Consider the following 26,433-nt stretch of genomic DNA (forward strand, 5'->3'; position numbering starts at 1 on the left):
GGTCTCTAGCGGTGCTCACTTTTCCTCGAGTCCCCGAGGAACTTCCGGCAACCGCGGCGCTTTGGTGCCGCCGGACTCGTAACTTGCGGACGCGGGCGCGCAAGGCGGCTGGGGTTGTTTCCGGTCGTGTTGGTGGTCTGTCTTGAGTTGGGGCAGCAGTGACTGCGGCGGCGGGGGAGAAGGAAGAGGGAAGATGGAAACCATTCTGGAGCAGCAGCGGCGCTATCATGAGGAGAAGGAACGGCTTATGGATGTCATGGCCAAAGAGATGCTCACTAAGAAGTCCACGGTGAGTGGGCCTGGGCAGGGTCTACCGTAAGGCCGGGCCCCCTGCCCGGATTTAACCTCAGAGCTTTTTTCAGCCCTCAGACCAGCCCCGCCCCGAGCCCTTCGAGGGTATTCCCTCCCCGAGCTCAGGCATAGGTAGCCTTTCCCCGGGGCCCAGCGCCCAGAGGCCTCTGCTTGGGCCACTAAGACCCGAGCGGGTAAGCTCCGCCCTCGGGCGGCCTTCCCAACTCCAGAATTCCGACTAACAGCGTATATGTTACGTTTGCCTTTCTTCAGCTCCGGGACCAGATCAATTCTGACCACCGCACACGGGCCATGCAAGATGTGAGTGTCCCGCTGTCCGCTTCTCTTTGGGCGCGATGGACTGGAAGAGGAGGGAGTGGGTGCGGGGACAAAGGTAGCCTATTGGCCAGTCGAGGGGTTTGTATGCCTGCCGAATGTACGCGCGCTGTCAACCTAAGGATGTTTAACCACCCTTACTCCCTTCTCCGAATGGAGAACTCTTACTCATTTTTAATTACTAGAGAAGATCTCCTTTATAGCATCCTGTATCTCGTGGATGTGCGAAGAGTAGTTATGAGGTGTCAGTGCCTCGGGCTGAGAATGTACTCTCCTCCTCCCCCATAGAAAAGAATAAAAGACCCTAATCAGAGTTTCTGATTTAGGGTAGATAAATATTACAAGCCCCTAATCCCTTATCTAGATTCCCAAATCCAAAGTACTCTGAAAACAAAAGATTTTTTAATTTGTTTTGGAAATTATTTGGTGGCAAAAATCTGACTTGATCTGATCAGATGAGAGGTTTTTTATGGTCTTTATCCCATTTAATAAATAACATAACTTTAATTGCAGAACTAATTAATGTGTTTTCCAGATCCCACTAGGGATATTTTATTTCATGTAGTACCTTCCTGAACTTAAAAATTCCACATTCTGAAGCAAATCCGGTCCCAAAAGTTTTGGAGAATGGGCTATGTACTTGTGCCATTCTAAGTTTGAATCCAGAGGAAGCTGTGTGGTGTTTGACTTAGCCTGAGCATTCCTTAGTCAAGCCTTTTGAAATAGTGAAAGTCAATTTGGACTACCCTTTTATCTTTGAGAGTCTTTGATGGGAACTGCTGTTTTCCAAAGGGTGACTCTTACATGGCTCTCTTTTACAATACTTCTATTGTTGTTTAGGTGTTAAGTCGTGTCCGACTCTTGCAACCCAATGAACTGTAGCTTATTAGGCTCCTCTGTCCATGGGATTTCCCAGTCAAGAATGCTAGAGTGGATTACCTTTTCCTTCTCCCGACCCAGGGATCCAACCCACGTCTTGTGCAGTGGCAGGCAGATTCTTTACCACTGACCCATCAGGGAAGCCCATGACTCTTCTAGGGAAAGTTAAATATGGGAACTCTGCCACCCCTCAAAACACATTTCTTAGGTAATCTTCAGAGTGACCTGTTTTAAAAATAAGCCAGGAGCCAGTGTTGTCTGTTAAGGAAGCATAAGAACTTTTAACACCACATCTCTTGAAGTTTTCCTGACATTTGACTAGAGAGCCCTTGTTGGTTGCTTGGGTCTCAGTTGTACGGACGGATTGCTTCATTCTGATGGATTTGTGTTTGCCTTCCAGAGGTACATGGAAGTCAGTGGGAATCTGAGGGATTTGTATGACGACAAGGATGGGTAAGTGACAGTCTCATTCAGTCCAGCAATTACTGCTTTTGAGGGGCCATGGTTAAAGGACTGACTTTGTGCTCTGTGTTTTCTGGATTTTTTTCTGAAATTGCAGGTTACGAAAAGAGGAGCTCAATGCCATTTCAGGACCCAATGAGTTTGCTGAATTCTATAATAGACTCAAACAAATAAAGGAATTCCACCGGAAGCACCCAAATGAGGTATGACCTTGCAAAGTTTTTTCTCCAGACCTGTCCAAAGAGTATACAAAGGACATGTGTTAGGAAAATGGAGATTGCCATTCAGATGTCCTTTCAAAAGGGAACTTACCAGTTAGCTATAAGCAGCGTAGTTAGGTGACATCCTGCAACTCCAAGTTCTTTCAGAATTTCCCTCAGCTTTAAGCTAAAGCCATTCTCTTCTTGGGCTTCCCAGGTGGCTCTCACGGTAAAGAAGCTGCCTGCTAATTCCCTGGTGGCTCAGTGGTAAAGACTCTGCCTGCACTGCAGGAGCTGCAGGTTCAATCCTTGGGTCAGGAAGATTCCCTGGAGGAGGACATGTGAACCCACTCCAGTATTCTTGCCTGGGAAATCCCATGGACAGAGGAACTTGGCGGGCTACAGTCCATGGGTCGTAAAGAGTCGGACACGACTGAAACGACAGAGCACACGTACTCTTGGGCAGCCCCTAACCAGTGACTGAACACAGTAAGGTGGGGTGGGGGTATCACAGCCTGGTTATTTCTGCCCAGTGTGAGACTTCTAGTGAGATTTTGCATCATGGTCTAGGCTTTCCCTGCTCTATCCTTCCATCCTGCTCGCTCTCTCCTTTTTTTTTTGGTGGCCACACCTCATAGTTCATGGGATCTTAGTTCCCCGAACAAGAATCAGAACTGTGTCGCCTGCATTGGAAGCATGGAGTCTTAACCACTGGACCACCAGGGAAGTCCTTTCCTTTTTATCTTTCATGGGTAATCTACTGGCCAATAAACCACTTGTGTTCCAATCTTGAAATATGCTGCCTGGAGGAACCGCCTAACACGGAGAAGCTTTACTCACGTCCATTGATGATTACCCCTTCATGATTCAGCCCAGAGACCAAGTCTTTCATGAAAATTGCTTCCTAGTCTATCTCACTCCTAGTTAATCCCAATTAATCCTTCCTTCCTTTATGATCTTGTCATGTTCTCTGACAATGAATGTCTGCCCCACTGTACTGTAAAATTATAAGGAGCAGGGATTACATCTCAGTTGTTGAGAACTCATTAAACATCTTGCACAACTGACCAAAGGAATTCCAGGGGAAAGGGGAAGTGAGGCATGGCTGTAGAAGTGGAGAGATGGGTCAGTAATTGCACTGAGCGTTTATGACTCTGTAACTGAAAAGTTGTTTTTTCCCTTGATAGAAATAAGGAAGAAAGAGCCCATTTGCACTGGAAGTAGATTTTCAGGTGATGATATACCTAGGTAGACGTGCCCTATGAGAGTTGAAGTTCGTGATTGGGGCTTGAGAATTAGCACGTGGACTTGATGGTTGAAGCCTTGAATCATAGAGTTCTGGGAGGGAGAGAGAGTGTGAAGGGAGACTGTCAGCTTCTGGGTGCCCTGGGGCACTCACGGAAAGGGGGCCTGGGAAACCTCCAGTACAGGTCAGTTGGCAGCTCCAAGTCATGTCTTATGGGAGCTCAGCAAATGAGCTTCAGAAAGGAAGTGAGTGGTATCCGCTGTTCCTGATTGGTAACTGCCAGGATTGTCGCTCAGTAGAAGTGGTGGGAGTGGAAATCTGGGAAATCTGGTCACAGGGAGTACTCGTAAATAATGGGGAAACTGTAGTGTGTAGTGTTTTAACATGCATTTGAAAGACTGGCAGGAAAAAGGAGAGGAGAAGCAGGAGGAAGATAGGAAGTTGTCCATATGTAAAGGAATGGGTAGAAAAATAAGAGACTGAAAATACTAGGCAGGAGAGGCTACTTAGTGGAGGTACATAAAGGTCTCCTCACTCTCTTTGGAAGGTAGAGTATTCAGTCTTTTGCTAACCAAGAGAGAAGACGTGAGTACCATTTTGGTGTGTAACCTAATCCCAGCTCTGGTGGAAAAGTGATGCAGAATAAATGGTTAAATTTATTCCAGGATATACTAAGGGGGAAAAAAATAAATCCAATTATGTGAGAAGCAAAGTAATAATCTTGTCATTTGCCTGTATTATGGTTGCACAAATACATATATATAAACTCACAGAGCAGTGGTTTCCAAATCTTGCTGTGCATTTGAATCTGAGGGTCTTTAAAAAGTGCTGATACCTCCCCCCACTTCTCATTTAATTGGTGTCAAGTATGTCAGGGCTTTTAGCGCTCTCTCTCAGGAGAAGGCAATAGCAAGCCACTCCAGTACCCTTGGCCTAGAAAATCCCGTGGATGGAGGAGCCTGGTAGGCTGCAGTCCTACGAGTTGGACACGACTGAGCAACTTCACTTTCATTCGTTGGAGAAGGAAATGGCAACCCACTCCAATATTCTTGCCTGGAGAATGCCAGGGACGGGGGAGCCTGGTGGGCTGCACAGAATCGGACACGACTGAAGTGACTTAGCAGCAACAGCAGGTGATTCTAATGTGCAGCAAAATTTGAGAATGGCTGACATTAAAAATTTTTTTAAATAGTCTGTAGACAGTGGTTATCTATTTGCAGTACAGTTTTTTTTTTTTGGTGGAGGCAGGTTGGTGCCCAGGGGGTGGGAGTGCTCTTCAAGACATGTGGGATCTTAGTTCCCTGATCAGGGATCGAACTCATGCCCCATGCATTGTAAGTGCAGAATCTTAAACACTGGAGCACCAGAGAACTCCCTTGCGGGAGAATTATTAAAGGGGGTACCTTGATTTTTTTTTTCCATTCTGTCTTTTTATGTTATTTGAATTTTTGTGAATGTTATTTTAGCAAATTTTAGTTAAACAATGGCAGAAAGCAAAGGAAAAGGCAAGGTAATTGGAAAACAGAAGTAAACTCCTAATGAAAAATCCAAGCCAAGTAAAGCATTAGAAATCCAACTTTCTATATAGCTCATTCTGTGATATTGCAACTTTTATGTTGAAAAATCCACCTGAGCTTTTCTCTCTTTTCTCATCAGATCTGTGTTCCAATGTCAGTGGAATTTGAGGAACTCCTAAAGGCGCGAGAGAATCCAAGTGAAGAAGCACAAAGTAAGTAGGGTTTAATGCTTCTCTCCAGCACCAACAGAAGTACAGGTAAATAACAGACCTCAGATTTGCCCTCAGATCCCTGGAAAATGGCCCCACAGAAATGTATAGCGGTGTTCTCCTACTGATACTCTAACAAAGAGTTAGACTAAAGTCTGGACTAGATTGTCATCCTAAACTGGCGCTGGGCACAATGTTCATTTTGTGCTCATCCAACTTAAATGCATTGGCTGAGTCCTGTTTCACTCTGTGAGCACAGAGAGGGTATTTGGGTAAAGGGCTGCATTATGAAGCTGTGCAGTCCTCTTGAAAGGCCAGGTCCAAGAAAGTGGTCTTTAGTACCTGAATCACTGATACCTCTGATTGCTTCAGATTTGGTGGAGTTCACAGATGAAGAGGGATACGGTCGTTACCTGGATCTTCATGACTGTTACCTCAAATACATTAACCTGAAGGCCTCTGAGGTAAGACCCAGGATAGGGGAGGGTGGCTCTGATTCTCAGGGTGAGTCAGGACACTGGGCTGGGGCTACTAGACATGAAACAGAGTGTCTTCCTTCTGTTCTGGAACTGTTACGTAAATATTAAAATGGTGATGTGCTTTCTTGGAAGGAAACCATTTTCAAAGTGAAAATAGGGTTTCTACAGTGAATGAATAAGTCTGGTTTACTTACTAGTAAATTTTGTTTTATTATTACAACAAGCCTATTTTGCTTTTGTAAAAATAAATTTTTAAAACTTCCAAATACACATGCAGCATCTGTGTTAGGTACATATAGTAGTAGGTACATAAAGATACAAAAACATAATCTCTTCCAGGAATGACTATTTAATATCTTTAAAAAGATACCTAAAAATAACTTACCGTAAGAGATGAGATTTAATTGACAGCCTCAGGAAAGTTGCAAGGAAGTATGTGATGAATTCCTCTTGGAGTTGTAAGGACATGTCCCAAAGTTGTCTCAGCTGTAGAAGCTCCATGAGTCCAGTCCTGCTGCCTCTGTCTTGTTCTCATGTGTATCCATGCACTGGGTCCAAAGATATTCAATAAGTGGTTGAATGAGGGAAAAAACGACACCTTCCAGGACCTTATTTAAGAGGCAGTGGGTGTCAGTCTTTGAACAAGTGCCTGGTATGTAGTAATGTTGAATAGATGTTTCTTTTAGCCTATGGTTTATTGACTTGATCTGTATTTTTACAGGCTAATTATGTGTCTCATATTCTACTCAGTCCAGTGGAATTAACACCCAGTTAATGTAGGAATTAAATGGTAGAAGAAAAAAAAGGCTTAAGTGAGTTGGGCTTTGTTAACTTTGTTAGGCTCAATTTTGATCTCATTTATTGGAGATTATGTTGTAACTTGGTGCAAACACCTAACTGAATCTCTTGTCATTTCTTTTCTCTTTTCAGAAGCTGGATTATATCACTTACCTGTCCATCTTTGACCAGTTGTTTGACATTCCTAAAGAAAGGAAGAATGCCGAGTACAAGAGGTAGGCATTATTAGCTTCCAGGCCTCTACTGAATGTGACTAGAAGATTATTTTAATGAGAAGATTTGAGGGCCGTTTTGAGTTTTGTTTCATGAAAGGCATACATGAATGACTTCCAAGATACGTTTTTAAAATCATAATACTTTGGGACTTCCTTGGCTGTAGAGTGGATAAGAATCCGCTTGCCAATGCAGGGGACACAGGTTTGATCCTTGGTCCTGGAAGATTCCACATGCCATGGAGCAGCCCCTGTACCACAAGTATCGAGCCCCTCCTCTACTAGTGAGTCTGGGCGCCCTGGAGCCCGCACACCACAGCTGTTGAGTCTGCGTGCTGCACCTGCTGAAGCGTATGTGCTTAGAGCTTATGCTTTGCAACAAGAGAAGCCACCACAGTGAGAACCTGTGCACTGCAGCGAACAGTAGCCCCACTTGCTGTAGCCAGAGAGAGCCCTCGCAGCAGTGAAGACCCAGTGTAGCCAAAAAATAAAAGATTAATTAGTTAAAAAATAAAATCATAATACTTTGGCTCTGGAAGAATATGTGTCTGTGGGCACATCTGTGATCTTAGGCCCATACTCTTCTTAATTTTGTGTCACTGTAGAAGGAAGTCTCCCACCCTGGTGCCTCTGCTTTGGAGTTGAGCAGAGTGGGGAAAAATGAAACTTTCTCAGAGGTGCCTGGGTCTGATGTATAGATGTTACGCTTTGTTTGTGTTGTTGTGCCCTAGTTAGTAATCTGCCTTCCTCTATTTTCTCATTTTCTTTTTACCTGCAATCTTTCTTATTTGTGAGTTAAGACTGTAGTATTTGGAATTGTATCTTAAGGATGAAAGAAGATAGGAAAGGTCAAAATCAAGATGACATATTAGAAGAAAGCCAATTGTAAGCTCATTTTTATTCCTTTAAAAGACTAGTATCACTGGAGTTATAAGTATATTTTATAGGGCATAACAGTATATCAGAAATAGAAACCTTGCTGTCTCTATATTACTTATTCCTTTGTAGATATCTGGAGATGCTGCTTGAATACCTTCAGGATTACACAGATAGAGTGAAGCCTCTCCAAGATCAGAATGAACTTTTTGGGAAAATTCAGAATGAGTTTGAGAAGAAGTGGGAGAATGGTACTTTTCCTGGATGGCCGGTGAGCTTCAGTGGGGGTTTGGGTGGAGGACATTCCAGGGAAGTAAACTATTTTACTTTAATCTTAAGCCTCTGCTTTAGGCTTTCAGGTGCTGGTCCCTTGGGATCAGTTGTAGCCAGGGGGTGTTCTCTGCCAACTGTGCTGAGTTTTCTCTGTGTACTTTGGAAAGAGATTTGGCAGGGCCCACTTGGCATTGGCTGGGCCCAGCATTTTCACCAACCATATCATTACTGCTCTGTGGTTCCTACTGACCAGAGGCTGATGTGATTATGTGCTAGAAATCTTTATTATATATTTTCATTCCTGGGGACAAACAGGAATTTTTTCTGAAATCTCTGGGAGAATTGGACCATCTAGTTTTAGTTGGTGTTTGTTTTTTTTTTTTTTTTTTTCTTTTTGCTCTGCTCTTATAGGCATTTGATTCTCATTCATACATGTTTATAAGGGGCTACCCAGCGCCTGGTACACGCACACCTCGTCTTACAGCACTTTGCTTTCTTGCACTTCTCAGATGGTGCATTTATTTTTTTAACAAATGCAGCAACTCCCTGCATTAGGCAAGTCTATTATTGCCACTTTTTGTTTTGTTATGGTGGTCTTTGATTTTTATTACTACCAACACTCAGATGGTGGTTAGCATTTTTTCACAATAAAGTTTTTTAACTAAGACATGTGTGTTGTCTTGCTGCTGCTCCTGCTAAGTCGCTTCGTGTCCAACTCTGCGACCCCATAGATGGCAGCCCACCAGGCTCCCCCGTCCCTGGGATTCTCCAGGCAATAACTCTGGAGTGGGTTGCCATTTCCTTCTCCAATGCATGAAAGTGAAGTCGCTCAGTCGTGTCCGACTCTCAGCGACCCCATGGACTGCAGCCTACCAGGCTCCTCCGTCCATGGGATTTTCCAGGCAACAGTACTGGAGTGGGGCGGCATCGCCTTCTCCGTGATAGACTACAGTATAGTGTAAACATAACTTTGGTATGCACTGGGAAACCAGGAAGAATCACGGGACTGGCTTCATTGCGATAATTGTTCTACTGCAGTGGTCTGGACCCGAACCTGTAACGTCTCCAAGGTACGCCTGTAATTTGGATGGCTCCCTTGCCTTTGTTCTAATCCTGGGTCTTAATAAACATCACATTGTTTTTCCAGAAAGAGACAAGCAGTGCCCTGACCCATGCTGGAGCCCATCTGGACCTCTCTGCATTCTCCTCCTGGGAGGTATGTTTTCTTTAGCCTGTGCTGGTCTTGCCTGTTCACGCCTCAGAGGGGTCACTTGATCTCCTAATGCTATAGACTTATTATGGTAAGACACCAATCCTCGAGATAAGCATCTACGAAGAATGTAGAAAGATGAAAAGAAAAAAAAAGCTTGTCCGGTTTCTTTGAACACTGTTAACTAAAAATTAGCCATCTTAAGCTGTAGTGGAGGTAGTGGAACACAGCCAGTATGGTTATGTATGAACTTAAGCACGGAGTCGGTCCTTTGGAGAGTTGGAGCATCCTGCTAGGAGACTGGCTATGGAACGCGTGGTCTTGCCACTGTTTCAGGAACACCCACACACCAGCCTGCAAACCGAAGTTTGAGCCTTTGTTGTTTCTCCAAGTCTATTTGTATAAAAGTGTAACTTGTTTCTTTCATGTAGGAGTTGGCCTCCCTGGGTCTGGACAGATTGAAATCTGCACTCCTAGCTTTAGGCCTGAAGTGTGGCGGGTAAGAGACTGATTTTTCTGTCAGAAGTGTCTCGTTTACTTTGAGTTTCACAATCTTCTAAGTGGCTTCAGTTCCATTCTTTCTCTCCACACTGCAAAGAGAAGCAAGCCTAGATGGTAAAGTAATCCTGAAATCCTTTGCCCCTGTGTCTCCTTAGGACCCTAGAAGAGCGAGCCCAGAGGCTATTCAGCACCAAAGGAAAGTCCCTCGAGTCACTTGACACCTCCCTGTTTGCCAAAAATCCCAAGACAAAGGGCACCAAGCGGTGAGTGGGGGGGAGGGGGGGCACCTCTGCTTACATTTTAAGCTTTTTATTCCCGTGCAGAGTTCGTACCACATCACAAATTTTAAAGCCCATTCTATTACCGCTGTTGATCCATCCAGCTCCAGTCTGCTCTTTTTCTCTGCTAATGGCAGACAGTTCTCTCGTTGTTCTTATAAACCAAGGACAGTCTGTACTCAGGTGTCTGAGAGTGGGGGACATCTCTAAAGTTGAAACTGTGCCCCAGGTATCTTTTGTTACTTCTGTAGATTATAGAGCATAAGTTGGTTCAAAAATGTTCATCTAAGTGCATTTTTGCTAATAACAATTGAATCTGTACCTGAGCCACATGCTTGTACAGGGTATTTATTTTATATGTGGTTTTGCTAATTCTCAAAACAACCTTGAAAAATATTTGTTATCCTCATCTTTGACAGATAAGGACTTAGAAAAGTTATACCTGTTATCTCACAGTTACTAAGTAGCAAGGTCAGGATTTGGGCCCAAGTCTGCCTGTTCCAGAGCTTGCCCTTCTGTACCACATTTCCTTTGTATAGGAAATTGATAGGAACTTAAATACCTGGATATGTCTTTCACTCTCTAGAATGAGGTCAAAGAGGAAGCTTCTATGCATTCTAAGAAATGATCTCAGGGGAATTGCCTGGCAGTCCAGTGGTTTAGACCCTTCACTTCCACTAGGCGTGGGTTTGATCCTTGCTTGGGAAATTAAGATCCTGCCAGCCACATAGCATGGCCAAAAATGTTTTTTAAATAAAAAATAAATAAATATCAGCAAGTCCTGAGCTGAACAGAACATTTGCTTTCACAACATGGTATTTCTCTTGTGCTTGTAATTTTAAATGCACCTCTGGAATAAATATTCCCAGATATAGAGAACATGGCATTGGGTGAAAGAACCCTTGAGTGATAGTTTGTTTTTTATTTCCAGAGACACTGAGAGGAACAAAGACATTGCTTTCCTTGAAGCCCAGATATACGAATATGTAGAGATTCTTGGGGTAAGTGACTCTGCTGAGGGCTGTAAATGCTCCAAGTTGTGGAAGTAAGAGAGCTATGAACTTGTAGGATATTTTTTAGGATTGCAAGAAAAAAAAAGTATATATCAAACTACTTCAGCAGAAAATTGTGTTCTCCCAGGGTACTTAGCCCTTCACTGAGGTCCTGTTCTGTTGTTAGGGGTCTGTTGTTAGGTGACGTTCCTAAGTTTGCCCAATCCCCTGAGGCTAGGTGGGAGAGTAGACTCCACCACCCCCCCCTCGCCCCACTCAGTGTAGAATCCAGATTCTTTCCCTGAGCTCCAGAATATAGCCAGGGGTGACCCAGAAAGCAAACACTCAAAAGGCAAATAAGATATGACTAGAGTCATATGTTGGCTCCCTGTTTTACACCTGCTTTGGATAAAAGGAGATTAGCCAGACATTGGATACATGGGATACTTACACTCTCCACAGGGAACTAGGACTGTGCGATTGTGGGCAGCAGTCTGAGTTGCCAGTCCCTGAAGACGACTGAGGCTAATCTTTGCCCCTGACATAAGGTGTGCCCACAACAGCAGCTCTTCATGAATGACTTACTCTGAAAAGGTGTAACTTACATGTTCACAGGGTTGTGCAGAGCTTGTTAGGTTTGGAGGTTAGTGGTACAGAACTGGCCGTGAGCTGCTCCTTGAGTATTCTTTCAAGAAGAAGCTGAAGGGGGTTACAGGTACAAAAAGGCCTACCTGACCAAGATGCTTATCTTAGAGAAAGTGGGGGGAGGAGCAGGAGAAAATGATTCTCTTTCAGGGAGGAGAAGGTGGAAGATGATCAGTGTCTCTGGGAGTCCTGCAGAGGACCAGCCTTTCTGAGTGTCTGTGTAGTTTTCAACTGCTCTCAGAGCCTTTTCCTTTACAGATACGCACATGGTGCTTTGAGTGAGTAGGTGGCTCTGGTTCAGATAGCTGGTCCGCATGTCTTTGTCTCTTGCCCTTGTGTGATGACCACGCATTAATAACTCATAAAACTAGAGTCATTGTTGGATCCCGCTGTTACAACTCCTTTGGATAAAAGGGATTAGCCAGACACTGGCTACATGGGATACTTATACTCTCCACATTGAACTAGGACTGTGCCAGCGTGGGCCCTTGGACTGCAAGGAGGTCCAGCCAGTCCATCCTAAAGGAGATCAGCCCTGGGTGTTCAGTGGAAGGACTGATGCTGAAGCTGAAACTCCAATACTTTGGCCACTTGATGCGAAGAGCTGACTCATTTGAAAAGACCCTGATGCTGGAAGGGATTGGGGGCAGGAGGAGAAGGGGACAACAGAGGATGAGATGGTTAGATGGCATCATCGACTCGATGGACATGGGTTTGGGTGGACTCCGGGAGTTGGTGATGGACAGGGGGGTGTGGCGTGCTGCAGTTCATGGGGTCGCAAAGAGTCGGGGATGACTGAGTGACTGAACTGGACTGAGTGTGGGCAGCGGACTGAGTTGCCCGTCCTTTGAAGCCGAATGCGAGGCTCATCTGTGCCCCTAACATAAGGTGTGCCCACAACTCCTACCTTTGAGAGCATTCTGCTTTCCCTGCCAGGAGGTGGCACTGTTCTCCTTGGAATTCCAGCCAAAATGAGTTCCAAAAGTTGATCTTGTTATGAATTGGTATTATTTTTACCATAACTTCACCATTTACTGACACCTGTTGGTTTCCAGATATTATGCTAAATCTTTGAGTACAGTCGTGAATGTGACATAGCCTCTTACCCTTGAAAAGCCCAGTTTGTGACTGAGGGCTACAGATAACTGCCGTATAATGTGATGTTTACTGTAATACTTTGAGATTGGGTGTTCTAAGTAGAAAGAGGGAGATTAAGATGATCCAGGTAATATTACTGGTAAATGAAGGTAAAATTACTGTGAAAGGAAATAATGAGAAAACAAACCATTGTCCTTGGGTATGTCTAGTGAGGGATGGTGTAGTCAGAGAAAAATTTGGTAAGTTATTGTATGTTGGGAGGTTGGACCTTGTCCTTTAAGTAGCAGAAAGCAAATTAAAGTTTTTTTAAGCAAAGTGTGCCACGAGATTGGTTTTCTCCAGCAGATAAATCTGGGGATAACATGGAAGCTAGACTGGACTGAGGACAGACTCGGGGCAAGTTAGAACATTGTCACCTTGGTGAGGGTGGTAACAGTGGGAAAGAGAAAGGAAGACTGGTTCAGGGAACGGTTTAGGGACAGAAGAGAAAAGACTTCTATTGTTCTGCGATGGTCTGTGGCCTCAGATGAGTGACCTCGGCAAGTGCTAGGTTTAACTTTTTCCTTTTTTTTTTTCTTTGAATTTTTCCTTTAAGATCAGGAAAGGTCTGCTGAAGAGGAATACTATTTGAAAGCAAGACTTTCCTTTTGCTCTGCAAGAAAGGAAACTTGATCCTTAAAAGTGAAGGATCAACAAGGGTTATAGGAAAATAAAAAATTTCCTTTCTTGTTCTGCACTTTCTCTCACCTCCCTTTTCATTCATGACCCTGACATAGGAACAGCGACATCTCACTCATGAGAACGTGCAACGCAAGCAGGCAAGAACTGGAGAAGAGCGGGAAGAGGAAGAGGAAGAGCAGATCAGTGAGAGTGAAAGTGAAGATGAAGAGAATGAGATCATTTACAACCCCAAAAACCTGCCCCTGGGCTGGGACGGCAAAGTAAGTCCCCCCTGCCACCTTTCCCCCTTCTCTCATTTTGGCAGCAGATACAGACACTGGTCTAATACTGTTTTTTTTTGGTCTGATTTCTTTTAGCCTATTCCTTACTGGTTGTATAAGCTTCATGGCCTAAATATCAACTATAACTGTGAGATTTGTGGAAACTATACCTACCGAGGTCCTAAGGCCTTCCAGAGGCACTTTGCTGTAAGAGATTCGGCGCTTCTCCTGGACGTGGAAGCTTGAAACATGAGTCTTTTAGAGAAGAGGATAGGAGCAGCCTGAGAGGATCCCTAGCGTCCAGAGCAAAAGAGAATCAGAGAAGGAGTGGACATAAAGTCCAGCATGGGGCATTTGGCTTCTGGCAGCAGTGCCAGCCTTGGGTAGCACCTGAGACAGTTTCTGGAGGCATTCCACTATTTGAACCTTGTTTCCATTTTCTCTTGCTTGCTCTTTCTCTCTGCCTTTCTGACTCCTTGGGCATTTCTCTTTCCTGTTGCTAGTACTCAATACCAAAGAAAGGGCTGACCGCCTCCTTCTTTGGGTCTTAAATGGGCCTTTGCCTCTTGAAAAAAAAAAAAGAGGATGACATTTATCAAGCTATTCTTGAGAGAAGGCATTATCTGGGTGGTACTCCAGTAAGTGAATTCACCCTTGTTTTGTTTCTGCCTTCAGTCCTCAGTACTTGGAGAGAAATTTTACAGAATAGAAGACATGCTAGATGTAGCCAAGAATGGAGAATGTATGTGAATTCCTCTTTCTCTTCCTCAGATGTGCATATTACTGATTCTGGGGTCTTTTCTGCCAAACTCCAGTAGTCTCTAAGTCTTTCTCAGTACCACCTCCAGTGAATTGGAATTGGCATCCAGGGCCCATGCCATCTGCCATCCCTGAGCCATACTGTCATTGCATCGGCATCCCTCCCTGGTCTCTTTCGTATCCTTGCTTGTACCTGATGAACAGTCTTCTCCTTTACTTCTAAAGATTACACTGACTTGCCATCAGTAATGCTTATACATGCTGGTGGTGGGGGTTGCATAGGAGGTAAGTGATGAGTTAGAGTTGTGGTCTTGACACAGATTTTGTGTAGATCTAGGTTTTATAAACCTGCCCAGTGAGGCAAACATACAGTGCTGCTTTGAAGTAACTGCCTCTTGTCAGTCATAGCCAGCTGTCTACAGACAGGCACCTCAAAAGGAATGCTGCCTTTAGGATTAGGGAAGGCTTTGAGTAGGATTGGGGTTAGTGCTGTATGTCCAGTCAGTCCTATTTCACGCTGTCCTCTTGCTTCTCTTCTCCCAGGAGTGGCGCCATGCTCACGGCATGAGGTGTTTGGGCATCCCAAATACTGCCCACTTTGCTAATGTGACACAGATTGAAGACGCGGTCTCCTGTAAGTAATCATTTATTGTTCCCGAGGCCAGAGCTACAGTTCACTGTCCAGTACTGTCGTGTGTCCAGGCCTAAGGGCAGCAGGTTGTGGGTACATACAGACTACTACAGTCCTATATTTATTGCTTGTTCAGGGGATGGATTAGCCAGGAGTACTGATTCTTTCCCCGTTGAGAAGAGCTCTGTGCTGAGTATGAAACTGCTTTTAACTGGGGTCTGTGAACTCCCGGGTATGCAAGATTTTGAGTGAATGAGTGTATGTGTATTTTCTGAATTGATTTTACTGTGTTAAGAACTGCAGATACAAAGGAAGAAATAGAAGTGATCTTGGTAAGCTTATTTCTGAGATGACAGGGCAGATACACAGCAACAGGTCAGCAAAATACCTCTCAGAGAAAAAACCAGGCTCAACGTGTGTCCAGGAATGTGTTGTTGAAGCTCCCAGGAACCTCAGGCTTCCTGGCTACCTGGCCATGATAGATTTTTCCATCTTCCTCACAGTTTTATTTCTTTTTTTGGTCATGTTTTCACTGTCAGTGGGTTAGAATGTTAGGAAAAGAAGTTTACCACTCCACTTTGCTAAGCTTCAGGCACTGCCTCTTAGCATATCACACTACTCTGCTGCCTGGTCAGCTAACTGATTTGGCTTCCACCTCTGGGGTTCAAATCCTCTATGGTAAAGCCAAGTAGAAGTGACCTTCTAAAGAGTTCCCCAATCCCTGACTTAACCCGTGAGTTCCAGGGACTCTTCCATTGAGTTTCTTGAGTGTGGTAAACTTTGGGGACTCCTTTTTGCTGTTTTGTCTCTGTGCATTTACAAGTCAGGATCATACAGTTCCTCTGATCAGAATTAAAATATATCAGATTATCCACTTAGCCTCTTTTCATTTTTGCCCTTCACTCAGGAAATTAAAATAGTAATGAAATTTCATAGAATCATAATACTGCATTTTGAATGCTGTCACATTTTTAGATTTGTTTTCTAGCTACATATAGCTAATAAGTAGATAATGATTAGGCCGGGCAGGAGGGGTCATATTTTCTTAAATATGTCCTGCAAATTGCCCGAATTGATTTATTACTTGATACATTGAAATTGTAATGTAATGTAATACCTTACATTATTTTAGGCTTACAGTCAGGTTCACCTGCAAAAACATGTTTTAATTAATTTTATTCCATGTATTTATTTTTCCTAAGCATTACCCCTAAATCTTAAATGTTAAATAGAAGCAGGCAATAAGTCTTCCTTGCCTGAATGCTGTTTTTAAAGACCATGTGATGCAGCCTCACTAATTTGAAGGTTGGCTTACGATTTTATTATCACATTCCACGAAAGAAAAGTGACAGCATTTTTACTACTTTTGATCAGGCTTGGATAAAACAGCATTTCTGAATTATTTCATTCTGAGTAGTATTTTTTTTTTTAATGTAGTTATTTATCCTGTTAGAATTCTGTTTAGAAGTTTTGTTTTTACATTCATAAATAAAAGATGTGCTTTTTGCGTTGCTTTCAGACATTTGTCAGATTTAGGATTCAAAACCATATTTATGTCGTAAAGTCAATCTGATTACATGCTACATTCTCTTCTGTCATTTGAAACTTTAGATGGAGATCACTTCCTCATAGAAAGGGACTACTCTGAGAAGACTCTCTAGTTATAGCCCATATGATTCCTTGATTTAGTATGACAAAGTAGAAAAGTCAGTATTTTTATTCTGCATTTTACTATTTCCTTTTTCCTATTAATACTTTCTTTGATCTTGTTACTTTGTTTAAAAACTTACTTTCTTTGGAGATACTTTGATATCGTATTAGTTTCAGATGTATAACAGTGATTCAAAATTTTATAGATTGTGCTCCATTTAAAGCTATAAAATAGTAGGAAATTCCCTAGCAGTCCAGTGGCTGGGGCTCCCTGCTTTCACTGCAAAAGGGCCCAGATTTGGCCGCTGGTCTGGGAACTAAGATCCTCCAGGTCACTCAGGGGGAAAAAAAAAAACTTATAAAATTGGCGATATTCCTTGTACTGTACAACATATCCTTGTAGCTTATTTATTTTATACATTGCAGTTTGTACCTCTTAATCCCCTGTCCTTATCTTGCCACTCCCATCGCCCCCGCCCTGGCCTTTCCCACTGGTGACCACAAGTTCTCTATATCTGTGAATCTGTTTCTGTTTTGTTATATTCATTTGTTGGTTTTATTTTTTAGGTTCCACATATAAGGGATAATACATAGTATTTGTCTTTTTCTGCCTCACTTATTTCACTAAGCATAATGCCCTCTGGGTCCATCATGCTGTTGCATATAGCACAATTTCATTCTTTTTTATGGCTGAGTAACATTCCATTGTGTGTGTGTGTGCATGTATATCTAGCTGTCTGTATATACCACATCTTCTTTTGGGCTTCCTTGGTAGCACAGATGGTAAAGAATCTGCCTGCAATGCAGGAGACCTGGCTTCGATGTCTGGGTCAGGAAGATCCCTTGGAGAAGGTAATGGCAACCCACTCCAGTATTCTTGCCTGGAGAAGTCCATGGACAGAGAAGCCTGGCAGCTACAGTCCATAGGGTCTCAAAGAGTTGCACACGACTGAGCAACTAACACACACACACTACATCTCCTTTATTCATTTGTTGATGGACATTAAGGTTGCTTCCCTGTCTTGACTATTGTAAAGAATGCTGCTATGAATGTTGGGAGTACATGTATCTGTTCAAATTAGTGTTTTTGTTTTCTTCTGTCATATACCCAGGAGTGGATTGCTGGATCATATGGTAGTTCTGTTTTTAGTTTTTTGAGGAACCTCCATACTATCCTCCATAGTGGCTGCACCAGTTTACACTCCCACTAACAGTGTAAGGGAATCGTTTTTCTACATTCTCCTCAGTATTTGTTATCTGTGGTGTTTTTGATGACAGCTATTCTGACAGGTGTGAGGTGACACCTCTTTGTGGTTTTGATTTGCATTTCTCTGACAGTTGGTGATATTGAGCATTGTTTCATGTGCCTGTTAGCCATCTGTATGTCGTCTTTGGAAAAATTCCTATTCCAATTGTCTGCCCATTTTTTAACCAGGTTGCTTTTTTGTTTTTTTCTATTAAGCTGTATGAGTTGTTTACGTATTTTGAATAGTAACCCTTTATCAGTCATATGATTTATAAATATTTTCTCCTATTCAGTAGTTTTCATACTTAATGTCTCTTTGTTTTGAATTCTGGTATGGACATGTTGATTCCAGTTGTAATTAAACTTCGTGTCTTGCATTTCTGCCAGTTTTGTGTTATTTGAGCCACATAAAACTCAGTATTACATTGTAACCTTATTGATCACTCCCATTAGCGTTTTGAAATTCCTGTTATCTGATAGCTTGTTTGTTCTACTGTAATAGACCATTTCCCCAGTTATCAAATATTAGCAGCAAATGTGGGCTCTTTTTTTTACCCTAGTTGTCAATATTCATCCTTGTATACAGATGAGCTCTTTACACTCAGTGTATTAACTGATCTAATATTTAACTCCTTGTTTTCTTGTTAGATTTCTCATTTTCTTGTTAGATTTCTCACAAAGATTATATAGTAAATTTGAATCTATTCCTTTCATACAGGAACATTAGAAATGTTTCTAACATTTCTAACTTTAATGTTTCATCTAACAGTTTATTTCTACTACAAATTTCTATTATCTGTTATTAGTATGTGTCATTCTGTTGAGTTATTTATAGGAGGTGATTATATTGATGATCTGAAACAGTAAATTCTATACATCTTACTCATAATGATTCAGTAGACTGTTTAATCTTATATCAATATTCTTATCACCTTGTTTACAAAAAGTGGTTTTTCTGCTTTCAGAATCCCATTATCTCCTTTTTTCTCTTTGACTTAAAATATTATATAATTTTCATGCATACAATGTAGTGACTCAAAATTTTTAAAGATTATACTCCATTTATAGTTACTTTAAAATATTGGCTCAATTCCCTGTGTTGTGTCCTTGTAGCTTACTCATTTTATACACAGTAGCTTTCACCCCCATTATGTCTTGTCATGTTGTTTTTACCCAAGGACTTTGTTGATGGATTCCCTTAAGTTCTTTATGTTTTCGTCTGGTCTTCTTCAAGGGTGAAGTTGGTTCAAAACCACATTCCTAACAGTGCAGACTCTGGAGGATCTAGGGTCCCGATCGTAGCTCCGCCACTTACTTCCTGGCTAGGGGACACAGGGCAAGTTATGTCTTTTAGTGTCTTGGTTTCCTTTATCTATCAAATTTGGGAGTTAATAGTATATCTACATCAGAGAGTTGTCTCAAATGAGATAATATATATATTAAATGAAATAATATAGGTAAAGTGCTACAGCATGCCTGACCACAATGTAGAATGTATCAGTGAGAAAGCATAAGCTGCCATCATCGTCAGCTTCACTTGTGGGCTCCTCTACAGAGTCCAAGGCGTGAGATCCGGAGTCACCTTTATCTTTCATTTGGAATTTAATCTTCCTGTTGCTAGCTGCCATATACCAGATGCTTGGTATATGCGAGGCAAATGGGAGATTTTTACACTCATTTAATCTTCAGAGCAATCAGTGAGGTAGAAGATCACCCCCACTTTCAGAAGAGGAAAAATGAGGTCAGTCTTTAGGTCATGTACCATAAGAAAAGAAAGCCAGGGGTCAGTCACATGTCTTTTCTACCAGTCTTTTCTCTTCCCATAATCCTATACTGCCTTATTTTAAATTACCCCCGTAATTTTTTTTTGAGTTGATCAATAAGGATGTTTCATAAAGAAACTTTATAAATTTTCTCTTTAGTGATACAAACTTTTAGAAAAGAAAAAAATTTTTTCCAGAATATTATTGGCAGGTTCATGATTCAAAATGTTATCCATATTGTTTTCAGTATTTATCTCCTTGTTCAGATGTCTAGGTTTATCAGTTTCTCTCATATTATTATTGCCACATCTTTGATACAGTGTATCGTTTTCACCCATAATGACCTCCCTTGACACTTGTAGGTGATTTGCGTAGCATTTATAGTTTCACTTCTATCTCAATATCACTTTGTCTTTTCATCACCTCCCCTCCCCTTTCTTTCCCCAGGGACTATTCCTCCTCTTTAAGTATCTGGGGTTAACTCTCTGGCTTCCTTTCAGACTTTTTAGTAACAGATAGGTAGTTACAGATGTCTTGACTCCTGCAGGATCCTGACAGACTTTCATCTCAGGTATCTCACTACTAATAGGCATCCATTAATTATTTTTTAATTAAATTTATTTTTAATTGAAGGATAATTGCTTTATGATATTGTATTGGTTTCTGCCACACATGAACATGAATCAGCTACAGTTATAATCAATTCATTATTAAATTGAAGTTAATTCTATTATTCTGTAGAGTATGTGCAATTTTTCTTCATTTCCCATTGGTAGAATAATTATTTTTTATTAAACCTGGATTTCGTGTGTGGTTTTTGGATTTGGGGTTTTTTTTTAAAGCATCCAAACTAGACATCTTAAGGATTTGGGGCTATGAGGAAGAAAGCCCCTGAAAACCTAACTCCGTGTCCTTCCATCCTGAGGAAGAAGGTGCTTTTCCACCTGTGCTTCCGTCTGTGCGTATGCCTTCTCCGCTTTCTCGTGTCTTCTCTTTAAGCCTTAGCTCACAGCGAAAGTAACTCCAGCCCTTGCCCTGTATGACCTTTTTCAGTGTTCAGAGCCTGCCTTCATGTAGTTCAATCTCTCAGTGTCCCAGTTTCTAATATCAGGGAAGGATGGTAGCAAGGTGCAGCTGGGTCAGGTTCCATCTGTTGTGCAGTCAGCTGTCACTTCAGTAACTGGCAGCAAAAGTAGCTCCTTGTTAGACCAGGATTGCTCCTTCCAGAGCACCTGGAAAGATGTGTGCCCTAGTGGGAGTGGGCAGGAGCAAGCCACTGGCACAGCTGTCAGACTGGCTTTCCTTGTCTTTGTTTTAGATCATTCTGTTGAAGTTTTTCTTTGGCATTTTTAGCACGAGGGATTCAGTACTGTTATTTAAGTTACAGTAGTTTTTTATTTTTTCAACTTAAATGAAGGATTTGATGTATGAATTCATTATTTTAATCATTCCATTGTTCCAGACTTACATATCATAAGTTGAACAAAAGACAGCTAAGAAAGAGCCCTATGGAACTTCTCACAAGATATTTCTCATTTAGGAGGTTGGTCACAATTGACCAAAATTCACTAGGTATAAGTCTACTAACCCTAATAAACTAATAGCATCAGGTTCAGATAGTATCATTTTGTTTATGACAGTATCATGAGAGATACATTTTCATGGATTCTCGGGACATTGCCTGTGAGAGCAATCGCTTTTCTAAAACCAAGATATCCTGTGTCTATAGCTTTTATCGTATTGGCTATTCCATCAAAAATAGGAAATTCGGGGACTTCCTTGGTGATCCAGTGGCTTAGAATCCGTGTTCCCAATGCAGGGGGCTCAGGTTCAATCCCTGGTCAGGGAACTACATCCCACATGCTGCAACTGACCTCACACTGTAGTGAAGGTCGGAGACCCTGTGTGGCACAACTAAGACCCGATGCCAAATGAATATGTTTTTAAGAAGATTTCAGCACTTACATATTGTCTCATCTGCTATTAATATTGCTTCACCCATCTTAGACCTCAGCTTTCTCTATAGGATATTTCTTCTAATCTTGTCATGTTTGGAGATGGTTCTCCGTGATGAGAAATATGAAAGCTTATAAGAATCAAGTAGCTGTTCCTTTTCACTGTCATCTCACCGTCATAGCAGCGACCTGTCCCATCTGTTGCACATAGCCCTTTGTTCTAAGGGTGCGCCTTCCAGACACCATGCTTACAAGTTTAAGTTGTTCTTTCCTAGTTTTGTATCTGTCCTGTCTTTGCACATGTCTGATCCCTTCCTCTGGAGCTACGGTAGTGTCTGTAGATGTCTTTCCCTTTCCGTGCTCATTAGAATTGAACTGTCAGAATTATTCTTCTAATGTCTTCAGTGTTTATTGAGCTATCTTATCTTTCAAACTCTTTGGCCATGATATTTCATTGTTTTTTTTTCTCTGAATTTTTTGAAATACACGCATCAGACCTCAAGTAGTTGTATTTGACAATGTCTAGTGTTCTCTTGGGCCTTCCCTGATACCTCAACTGGTAAAGAATACGCCTGCAATGCAGGAAACCCTGGTTCGATTCGTGGGTTGGCAAGATTCCTCAGGAGAAAGGATAGGCTACCCACTCAAGTAGTTTGCCTGGTAGCTCAGATGCTAAAGAATCCACCTGCAATGTGAGAGACCTGGGTTTGATCCCTGGGTTGGAAACATTTCCCTGGAGGAGGGCATGGCAACCCACCCCATTATTCTTGCCTGGAAAATCCCCATGGATAGAGGAGCCTGGTGGGCTATAGTCCATGGGGTCTCAGAGTCAGACATGACTGAGTGACTAAGCATAGCATTCTCTTTCTCTTCTATTATGAACTTTAAAACAGTAAGGTCACTTTTTCCAATAATTCCTATATTTTGTACCATACTAACTTTTCCTTTGAGAGTCAGTTCAGTTCAGTCACTCAGTTGTGTCCGACTCTCTGCGACCCCATGAACTGCAGCACGCCAGGCCTCCCTGTCCATCACCAACTCCCGGAGTTCACTCAAACTCATGTCCATCGAGTCGGTGGTGCTATCCAGCCATCTCATCCTCTGTCGTCCCCTTCTCGTCCTTTCCCCAATCCCTCCCAGCATCAGGGTCTTTTCCACTGAGTCAACTCTTCACATGAGGTGGCCAAAGTACTGGAGTTTCAGCTTCAGCATCAGTCCTTCCAATGAACACCCAGGACTGATCTCCTTTAGGATGGACTGGTTGGATCTCCTTGCAGTCCAAGGGACTCTCAAGAGTCTTCACCAACACTACAGTTCAAAAGCATCAGTTCTTCGGCACTCAGCTTGCTTCACAGTCCAACTCTCACATCCATACATGACTGGAAAAACCATAGCCTTGACCTTTGTTGTCAAGACGGACCTTTGCTGGCAAAGTAATGTCTCTGCTTTTTAATATGCTATCTAGGTTGGTCATAACTTTCCTTTTAAGGAGTAAGCATCTTTTAATTTCATGGCTGCATTCACCATGTGGAGTGATTTTGGAGCCCAAAAAAATAAAGTCTGACACTGTTTCCACTGTTTCCCCATCTATTTCCCATGAAGTGATGGGACCAGATACCATGATTTTCGTTTTCTGAATGTTGAGCTTTAAGCCAACTTTTTCACTCTCCACTTTCACTTTCATCAAGAGGCTTTTTAGTTCCTCTTCACTTGCTGCCGTAAGGGTGGTGTCATCTGCATATTTGAGGTTATTGATATTTCTCCCGGCAATCTTGATTCCAGCTTGTGCTTCTTCCAGCCCAGCATTTCTCATGATGTACTCTGCATAGAAGTTAAATAAGCAGGGTGACAATATACAGCCTTGACGTACTCCTTTTCCTATTTGGAACCAGTCCATTGTTCCATGTCCAGTTCTAACTGTTGCTTCCTGACCTGCATATAGGTTTCTCAAGAGGCAGATCAGGTGGTCTGGTATTCCCATCTCTTTCAGAATTTTCCACAGTTTATTGTGATCCACACAGTCAAAGGCTTTGGCATAGTCAATAAAGCAGAAATAGATGTTTTTCTGGAACTCTCTTCCTTTTTTGATGATCCAGCGGATGTTGGCAATTTGATCTCTGGTTCCCCTGGCTTTTCTAAAACCAGCTTGAACATCTGGAAGTTTGCGGTTCACATACTGTTGAAGCCTGGCTTGGAGAATTTTGAGCATTACTTTACTAATGTGTGAAATGAGTGCAGTTGTGCGGTAGTTTGAGCATTCTTTGGCATTGCCTTTCTTTGGGATTGGAATGAAAACTGACCTTTTCCAGCCCTGTGGCCACTGCTGAGGTTTCCAAATTTGCTGGCATATTGAGTGGAGCACTTTCACAGCATCATCTTTCAGGATTTGAAAGAGCTCAACTGGAATTCCATCACCTCCACTAGCTTTGTTCATAGTGATGCTTTCTAAGGCCCACTTGACTTCACATTCCAGGATGTCTGGCTCTAGGTGAGTGATCACACCATCGTGATTATCTGGGTCGTGAAGATCTTTTTTGTACAGTTCTTCTGTGTATTCTTGCCACCTCTTCTTAATATCTTCTGCTTCTGTTAGGTCCATACCATTTCGGTCCTTTATCAAGCCCATTTTTGCATGAAATGTTCCCTTGGTATCTCTAGTTTTCTTGAAGAGATCTCTAGTCCTTCCCATTCTGTTGTTTTCCTCTATTTCTTTGCATTGATCGCTGAGGAAGGCTTTCTTATTTGTTCTTGTTATTCTTTGGAACTCTGCATTTAGATACTTATATCTTTCCTTTTTTCCTTTGCTTTTCTCTTCTCTCCTTTTCACAGCTATTTGTAAGGCCCCCCTAGACAGCCATTTTGCTTTTTTGCATTTCTTTTCCATGGGGATGGTCTTGTTCCCTGTCTCCTGTACAATGTCATGAACCTCCGTCCATAGTTCATCAGGCACTCTATCTATCAGATCTAGTCCCTTAAATCTATTTCTCACTTCCACTGTATAATCATAAGTGATTTGATTTAGGTCATACCTGAATGGTCTAGTGGTTTTCCCTACTTTCTTCAATTTAAGTCTGAATTTGGCAATACGGAGTTCATGATCTGAGCCACAGTCAGCTCCCTGTCTTGTTTTTCCTGACTGTATAGAGCTTCTCCATCTTTGGCTGCAAAGAATATAATCAATCTGATTTCGGTGTTGACCATCTGATGTCCATGTGTAGAGTCTTCTCTTGTGTTGTTGGAAGAGGGTGTTTGCTATGACCAGTGCGTTCTCTTGGCCAAACTCTATTAGCCTTTGCCCTGTTTCATTTGTATTCCAAGGCCAAATGTGCCTGTTACTCCAGGTGTTTCTTGACTTCCTACTTTTGCATTCCAGTCCCCTATAATGAAAGGACATCTTTTTGGGGTGTTAGTTTTAAAAGGTCTTGTAGGTCTTCATATAACCGTTCAACTTCAGCTTCTATTTCCTTTGAGAGTATCAGTTCTCAATTCTAAGAGGTGTTTGGTTATATATGATCCAACTTTTTATTTTGCAACAAAGCAAACATTATGGTAAATTTTGCTATGAAAGGGGTTTGTCCACAGGCAGTCCAGAACCAAAATTCCCATTTGGGGCAGGCAGATGTCTTTAGGACAGGCACTCAGGGGGATCCTAATGAGGGATATGTTATAACACCCAGTACCCAATGGATACTCAGTGGAATCTGATTGCTGATCATTTCTTGTCCGGCAGTGTGGGCCAAGCTGAAACTGCAGAAGGCATCGGAACGATGGCAGCCTGACACTGAGGTGAGTGCTTATGTAGCATCAGGTGTAACGTCAAGCCACAGAGTCCCTCACGGTGCAGAAGGGAGTGAGAGACGGCCCCTGGTTCACTGTAGCAGAAAGTGTAGGGTGACAATATCTCTAATCAGCTCTTGACTTGAAAAGCCTAGTTTATTTGTGATATTACATGTGTCAGACTTCAAATCTGTGTCTTAACGACAGGTTATATTCTCCCATTGAAATTTTGAAGTGGCAAGCAGAAGTACCCTGTGTCTTGTCCTGCCCTTGGGATTCATAAGCTAAGAGGCTGAAAATCTGTGTCGTATGTTAGATCTCCTTTGAGGAGAGCATCTGATGAGCTTGCTCATGGGGTGGGGAGGCGTCTTGTTGGTCTTGGGATGGTCATCCCTAACAGAGGATTTCAGAGATGAGGAGTGGTGTGTATGTGAGATATGGTAGCTGCTTCCTCTTAGGTCAGTGGTGTTCAGTGTTCCTTTAGCAGCAAAGCCCTTTTCAAGCTGTAACATAGAACTCCAATACATAGAAAAAGCAGAACTCCTCTGAATGTGGAGAAGCTCAGTCCTCTTGGCCTTTATCTCCTGTAGTGTCCTCTCAGGTAGAAACCTAGAGTTCTTGGGGCCCATTTGAAAACCATGTCTGAAGTGAGCCTTTCTGAGCCGGAGTTCCTCATCTTAAACACAGAAAGTGGTTTGAATACACAATTTTCTCAGATATCCCCAAGGATCAGTCATAATTGGTATCTTTCTAGATATCTAATGGATGCTGTGGGCAGTAGAGCAGAACCCCAGTTGAGAAAGGCTGTTTTAGATGAATGGCATGGAATCAGGCCAGGGCGAGCTCAGGTACCCAGAGGCTGGTCTAAATATTTCTCCCAGCAGTTGTACTTAATGGAGTCCTTCTTCCCTTTTAGGAAGAATATGAAGACTCCAGTGGGAATGTTGTAAATAAGAAGACATACGAGGATCTGAAAAGACAAGGACTGCTCTAGTGTTCGGGGATGTGTCTCAGCCGTGGGCCTTGCCCAGGCTTCCCTAAGATCTGCTTTTTCTATTTCTCCCAATCAAATGCTCCTAAAGACTCTTTGCTACTTAGTCTTATGGACTAGCATGCATCTTGTAGAAACAAGGCATGCTGGCAGATTGCAGCGGTGAGATGTGTTTTATCTTTGTTTTATATTAAAGAAGATTCCGTTGGAAAATAAAA

The 26,433-nt window shown here is 42.4% G+C and overlaps 1 protein-coding gene across 1 annotated transcript; it reads left to right on the forward strand.

The window, feature by feature from the left end:
* Positions 1-116: 116 nt before the first annotated feature.
* Positions 117-26,433, forward strand: SF3A3 (splicing factor 3a subunit 3). Its single transcript, NM_001034548.1, has 17 exons — positions 117-289; positions 565-612; positions 1,907-1,959; positions 2,066-2,171; positions 5,071-5,143; positions 5,513-5,604; positions 6,550-6,632; positions 7,638-7,776; positions 8,926-8,994; positions 9,420-9,487; positions 9,645-9,752; positions 10,699-10,768; positions 13,279-13,443; positions 13,540-13,650; positions 14,746-14,836; positions 25,178-25,233; positions 26,141-26,433. The coding sequence occupies exons 1-17, from the start codon at positions 194-196 to the stop codon at positions 26,216-26,218; spliced, it is 1,506 nt and encodes a 501-aa protein (NP_001029720.1). The 5' UTR covers positions 117-193; the 3' UTR covers positions 26,219-26,433.

This window comes from Bos taurus, chromosome 3 (assembly GCF_002263795.3).
Source record: "Bos taurus isolate L1 Dominette 01449 registration number 42190680 breed Hereford chromosome 3, ARS-UCD2.0, whole genome shotgun sequence".
In the NCBI taxonomy this organism is placed as follows: domain Eukaryota; kingdom Metazoa; phylum Chordata; class Mammalia; order Artiodactyla; family Bovidae; genus Bos; species Bos taurus.

Excerpts from the sequence above, each read along its gene's own strand:
- SF3A3 (NM_001034548.1), top strand. The coding sequence starts at position 194 with ATGGAAACCATTCTGGAGCAGCAGCGGCGCTATCATGAGGAGAAGGAA. Across the intron at positions 6,633-7,637 it reads AAGAATGCCGAGTACAAGAG|ATATCTGGAGATGCTGCTTG; the intron begins GTAGGCATTATT and ends ATTCCTTTGTAG. Across the intron at positions 7,777-8,925 it reads GTACTTTTCCTGGATGGCCG|AAAGAGACAAGCAGTGCCCT; the intron begins GTGAGCTTCAGT and ends TTGTTTTTCCAG.